The following is a 6329-nucleotide window of genomic DNA, read 5'->3' on the forward strand; positions in this document are numbered from 1 at the left end:
GGTGAAAGGGACATCTGATTCCCTCTGATGTGTCGGGGAAGGCCAGCAGTGAGGGGGAACAGCAGGCCCAGAACCCCAGATAGAAGATTGTCACCCCATTTTATATATCAGGGAATGAGGCCCAGAGGGGACATCGGACATGGCCGGAGAGCCACAGCATGGAAAGCACAGGGCAGGACGAAAGGCCAACCCCTGCCATCCCCCTGCCCCATACCCACTAGAGACATCCCCCGTTCATGTTCTGATGGTTCACCTTTTTGCCCTATCTTCCCACCTGCTAGCTGATTTCAAATCCCCTTTGCAGAACACTCTGTCAAAGCAGCCACGTGGGTCTCCCCTTGGCGAGTCGCCTCAGTTTTCTCCTCTTGAAAATGGGATAGGGAAAAGCTGCAGAGATGGGGAGGAGGAATTGTGAAAGCAGTTTGGGGGCAGAGGAGGACGTGTGTCCCAGGTAGGAAAGTGCCTGTTCCCTCCCCGCCCCCGCCTGCCTTCTGCCCACCACCATGTGGCCACGTGGGCCCAGCCCACAGCTTCAGGTTTTAAAAGAGGAGCTGGAAATTTGAATTCTGATGTGAAATCTCCTGATTTTTAAATGTTGGCAATAAATTCACTTAAACATACATACATCAAGCAAAACGCTATGGGGTCAAACTGAACACATCTGTGGTCTCGATTTGGCCACTGGCTGCCAGTTTGAGACTCTTTCCGGCTCTAGGTTCTGAGGGCAGGTCACTGGGAGAGGTGGTGCCAGGGGGATCCTGGTTTCCTGGGCCCACACAGCCACTCACGTGCTCTGGGCCTCTGGGCCGTGGTGGTTCAAGCCCCCACCATCCCCGCTCCTTGGGGAAAGGCTGAACAGTACTGGGGTGGGGGTGGGGGAGCAGCAGGCGGGGCCTGTTGAGCAAGAGCCTTGTAAAAACAAGGGCTTACGTCACCCTAGCTTGCAGCTTCCCTGCAGGACACCTGGCTTGGCACCAGGGTGGGACCTGCTCTGAGAAGGGATGGGTCATCCCCGGCAGGGGGTGGAGGGCAGGGAAGGGTGGCAAGCATGTTCCACCCCAGAGGCCAGAGGGCCTAGACCCCTGCTGGGGCTGAGTCTTTGGGGACTGGCCTGCAAGGTCTGAGTGACACCTTAGCGCACTGCGTGCCCCCAGGTCTACCCTCCTCTCGGCCTCAGTTCTTCTATCCAGAAGATGGGATTCACGTTGCCAGGCCTGTTATGACAGACCCAAGGGGGTAAGTCTGGCTGGAAAGATGTTATTCCTTCTCATCCTTTCATGTGGCCTGGAGCAGACGCATTTAGCTCTTTTGGGCCTCAGTTTCCTCATCTGTAAAGTGGAGATAATTATAAGACTTTGGCCAGGTGCAGTGGCTCACGCCTGTCACCTCAGCACTTTGGGAGGCTGAGGCAAGAGGGCCACTTGAGGCCAGGCGTTCGAGAAAAGCCTGAGCAACACAGTGAGATATCCATCTCCACAAAACATTGAAAAATATGAAAAAAGAAGAAAAAAAGACCTGCCTCCTACAAATTATCAGTAGGATTAAATGAGTTATTACCTGCAAAGAGCTTGGAATGTGGTTCAGGGAGGTGGAAGGTTGGCCTGAGGACAAACAGCAAACCCGCCAATTAGCTTCACTCCCCCAAATCTCCCCGCATCTCTTCAGAATCCAGAAGGGGGCCATGCGCGAGTGCCGTGGCTCAGAGAGGGGAGCCATTTTGCCTAAGGTCACCAGTCCAGCTAATGAGGAACCTCTCCTTCTTCTCAGCCTCCTCCATTTATTCACTCACCATTCATTGAGCACCTTCTGTGTACCAGGCTCTGTTCTAGGCACCAGGGACACAGTAGTGAAGGCCGTGGGGACAGACAGCAAGACAGGCAGGCAAGGTAATTCTGATTACAATGAGAACGGTGACGGAAATGAAGCAGGGGTGTGAGAGGAGTGACTGAGGGCCTAGACTTCCCATGCGGAGGTCAGGGAGGGTTTCCCGGAGGAGACAGCTTTTGGGCTGAGACCTGAGGAGCTGCCTTGGGCAGAGGTGAGGGGACAGTGTTCTTGTTGCAGAGGGAACGGCAAATGCATTCATTCACTGGTAAATGTTGAGCGTGCTGTGCTCAGGAGTCCCTCGTGGGCCAGCCCTCCCTAAGTGGCAGCCTAGAGGGAGACTGAGGTAGACAGCTAGGATAATGGTGGCTGGCGACAGGGAAGGAAATTCACTAGCAGGTAGGACAGGGAAGGCCTCTCAGAAGCTGTGGCCTCTAGCTCAGCCCTGAGTGTCCCATTTTGCAGTGAGGAAGGCCTGGCTGGGTGGCCCTGGGGAAGCTGCCGCACCCCTCTGGGCCTTGATCCCTCCCTAGCCCAGAGGCTGCTGGGAAGGCCCAGAAAGCCAGCAGGCTGGGCCAGTGTTTTATCCCCTCCCTCCCTGCCTCCTACCCACCAAGGGTGCCCAGAGATGTCATTTCTCCAGCCCTTGGGGGCGGAGGTCACCCCAGCTCAGCAGATAACACCAAAGGTTGAGCAATGTCCGCCTGCCCACTGAGGCCAGGGCTGGGGTCAGTGGGCCAGGGGTCAGCCCTGGGCAGGCTGGGAGCTCCTGCCGGGGCAGTCTGGGCTAGGAGTGGCAGAGAGGTGGGCCCAGGGAGCTGCCCCAATGGCCTAGGAATGGGTCCGGAAGGGCAAAGCAAAGGGCCCTCTAACCTGAGCCTAGGGAGCAGAGGTGGGCCGGTGGTCAGAGGGCCTTGGGTCTGTGTTCAAGTCCAGGCAGGCCGTTGTCACTTTCCCGTCTGTGAAACGGCAGCAGCAAAAGCATCTTCCTGGTGGAGTGAAAAAGAATCTCGGGGTCCAGGCCCACCCTGAGCACAGGGCAGGGACTTGGTAAAAACTTCTCTTTCTCTTTCCTTCTCTGTTTCCTGCATGCCACCCCCCTCCCGTGAGGCCTGGCTTAAGCCCCTCCCCAGCAGCTTCAGAAACAGAAGCTTTTTGGCCTCTGGGGCTGGCAATAGGTCTTAGGGCCCAGATGAGGGCATTTCGTTTGGGATGAATGGGGGACATGCGGCCATGCGACCTTGGTATGCCATGCCATGCTTCCTCTGGGCCTCCACTGGCACAATCCATGGGGGTCCCTTTCTCTCTGATGTGCAGCCCACAGCGTAAGCCTTAGGTTTGGGAGTCTGGTGGGAACAATGCCACCACCGCTGACAGTAGCGACACCCTTCATGGACTGCAGCTGGGAGAAGTGACTCACCCAAGGTCACACAGTGTGGCAGGGCCGAGCACCCCGCCGCCCCTGCACCATCCCAGGGCCCAGGTCGGATGGCGCGGCGCGGGGCAGGAGAAGACCCGGGTGTGTACAAGCCGCGAGCAGGCGGCAGGTGCGGTGGGCGGGGCTAGGGGCGGGGCGCCGTGGACCAGGGTCCAGCCCCCAGCGCAGCGCGATCCTGCTCTGTGCCCCCGACCCCCGGGGTCCTCATATTGGCGGTGGCTTAAGAGGAGAGTTGTCACAGGCGTGGAGTATCCTCCTTTCTAGAGCCGGGGACCTGGGGAGGAGGTGGGGATTTAGGGGAGGAAGGGCCACAGAGATGGGTCGCTTCTCCTGGAGCTAGAGTTGCGGGCTGGGGTCTCCAGGGTTCGGCCCGGGGAGCGGCCCCTGGTCCGCCGTCGGGGCTCTGCTCGGTCCTCCTGAAACCTCCGCCTCCTCCAGCAGGGGGCGGGCCGGGGCCGCATCTCCGGGGGAAGGCGATCAGGTCGCCCCCTCCTCCGATCCCCCGCCTTCCAGGACAGCCTCCAGCCCAGAGGGGCGGTCTGGGGGCGGGGTCGCACCGCCCCCTCTCGCTCCCAATCCCGGGGCGGCCGGGCGGGGGTGGGCAGGGGGCGTGAGGCCGCCCCCTGCGGCCCGGGGACCCCCCCCGAAAACGCGCTCCGGGTGCCCGGTCCCTCCGCTGCGCCTTGCCGCCGTCCTCCCGGGGGTCTCGGGCGGCCGCGGCCGTGTCCTTCGCGTCCCGGCGGCGCGGCGGGAGGGGCCGGTGTGACGCAGCGGTTGCTACGGGCCGCCCTTATAAATAACCGGGCTCAGGAGAAACTTTAGCGAGTCAGAGCCGCGCACGGGACTGGGAAGGGGACCCACCCGAGGGTTCAGCCACCAGCCCCCGCACTAATAGCGGCCACCCCGGCAGCGGCAGCAGCAGCAGCGACGCAGCGGCGACAGCTCAGAGCAGGGAGGCCGCGCCACCTGCGGGCCGGCCGGAGCGGGCAGCCCCAGGCCCCCTCCCCGGGCACCCGCGTTCATGCAACGCCTGGTGGCCTGGGACCCAGCATGTCTCCCCCTGCCGCCGCCGCCTGCCTTTAAATCCATGGAAGTGGCCAACTTCTACTACGAGGCGGACTGCTTGGCTGCTGCGTACGGCGGCAAGGCGGCCCCCGCGGCGCCCCCCGCGGCCAGACCCGGGCCGCGCCCCCCCGCCGGCGAGCTGGGCAGCATCGGCGACCACGAGCGCGCCATCGACTTCAGCCCGTACCTGGAGCCGTTGGGCGCGCCGCAGGCCCCGGCGCCCGCCACGGCCACGGACACCTTCGAGGCGGCTCCGCCCGCGCCCGCCCCCGCGCCCGCCTCCTCCGGGCAGCACCACGACTTCCTCTCCGACCTCTTCTCCGACGACTACGGGGGCAAGAACTGCAAGAAGCCGGCCGAGTACGGCTACGTGAGCCTGGGGCGCCTGGGGGCCGCCAAGGGCGCGCTGCACCCCGGCTGCTTCGCGCCCCTGCACCCGCCACCCCCGCCGCCGCCGCCGCCCGCCGAGCTCAAGGCGGAGCCGGGCTTCGAGCCCGCGGACTGCAAGCGGAAGGAGGAGGCCGGGGCGCCGGGCGGCGGCGCAGGCATGGCGGCGGGCTTCCCGTACGCGCTGCGCGCTTACCTCGGCTACCAGGCAGTGCCGAGCGGCAGCAGCGGGAGCCTCTCCACGTCCTCGTCGTCCAGCCCGCCCGGCACGCCAAGCCCCGCCGACGCCAAGGCGCCCCCGGCCGCCTGCTATGCGGGGGCCGCGCCGCCGCCCTCGCAGGTCAAGAGCAAGGCCAAGAAGACAGTGGACAAGCACAGCGACGAGTACAAGATCCGGCGCGAGCGCAACAACATCGCCGTGCGCAAGAGCCGCGACAAGGCCAAGATGCGCAACCTGGAGACGCAGCACAAGGTCCTGGAGCTCACCGCCGAGAACGAGCGGCTGCAGAAGAAGGTGGAGCAGCTGTCGCGCGAGCTCAGCACCCTGCGGAACTTGTTCAAGCAGCTGCCCGAGCCCCTGCTCGCCTCCTCCGGCCACTGCTAGCGCGGCCCCCGCGCGCGTCCCCCTGCCGGCCGGGGCCGAGACTCCGGGGAGCGCCCGCGCCCGCGCCCCCGCCTCCGCCCCCGGCGGCGCCGGCAAAACTTTGGCACTGGGGCACTTGGCAGCGCGGGGAGCCCGTCGGTAATTTTAATATTTTATTATATATATATATCTATATTTTTGTCCAAACCAACCGCACATGCAGATGGGGCGCCCGCCCGTGGTGTTATTTAAAGAAGAAACGTCTATGTGTACAGATGAATGATAAACTCTCTGCCTCTCCCTCTGCCCCTCTCCAGGCGCCGGCGGGCGGGCCGGTTTCGAAGTTGATGCAATCGGTTTAAACATGGCTGAACGCGTGTGTACACGGGACTGACGCAACCCACGTGTAACTGTCAGCCGGGCCCTGAGTAATCGCTTAAAGATGTTCCTACGGGCTTGTTGCTGTTGATGTTTTGTTTTGTTTTGTTTTTTGGTCTTTTTTTGTATTATAAAAAATAATCTATTTCTATGAGAAAAGAGGCGTCTGTATATTTTGGGAATCTTCCGTTTCAAGCATTAAGTAAGAACACTTTTAATAAACTTTTTTTTGAGAATGGTTACAGAGCCTTTTGGGGGCAGTAATTGGCTTTTTTTTTTTTTTTTTTTGCTTTATTTTGGATTTGTAGGATTTTGTTTTTGCGTTTCTGGTGTGTAGTGGGTTGTGTGTGGGGGGCTGCTGTTATTTTTGAAGGTTTTGGTGGTTGGTGGGAGTGTTGCAGCTGGTTTTTCTGCCTCCTCTGCTACACCCTCCCCCCACCCACAGGGTCTGCTTGGAGATGGGATTCCAGCTCTGGGGGAAAGGGGAGAAGAGTAATGGGTCAGGCTTTCAGGCTGACTCAGAGCTCCTGGGCGCCGGGACCGGTGGCTGGGAACCGTGCTTGAGAAGAGATTCCGGGGCCTCTGACTGGTCCCGAGTGTCAGGCTTGGGTTTGGAAGGGCTGGGAGGTCTGTGACCCCTGCCCTGTGTTTGGG

General features: G+C 61.4%; 1 protein-coding gene across 1 annotated transcript; it reads left to right on the forward strand.

Moving 5' to 3' along the window:
* The first annotated feature begins 3837 nt into the window (after positions 1–3837).
* On the forward strand, positions 3838–5919 carry CEBPB (CCAAT enhancer binding protein beta). Its single transcript, XM_033186722.1, has one exon. It carries the CDS (start codon positions 4284–4286, stop codon positions 5316–5318), a length of 1035 nt encoding a protein of 344 aa, XP_033042613.1. The 5' UTR covers positions 3838–4283; the 3' UTR covers positions 5319–5919.
* Positions 5920–6329: the final 410 nt, after the last annotated feature.

This window comes from Trachypithecus francoisi, unplaced genomic scaffold (genome assembly GCF_009764315.1).
Source record: "Trachypithecus francoisi isolate TF-2019V2 unplaced genomic scaffold, Tfra_2.0 Lachesis_group21, whole genome shotgun sequence".
NCBI lineage: Eukaryota > Metazoa > Chordata > Mammalia > Primates > Cercopithecidae > Trachypithecus > Trachypithecus francoisi.

What these genes read in the sequence shown, in the direction of transcription:
- CEBPB (XM_033186722.1), top strand. Translation starts at nt 4,284, where the DNA reads ATGCAACGCCTGGTGGCCTGGGACCCAGCATGTCTCCCCCTGCCGCCG.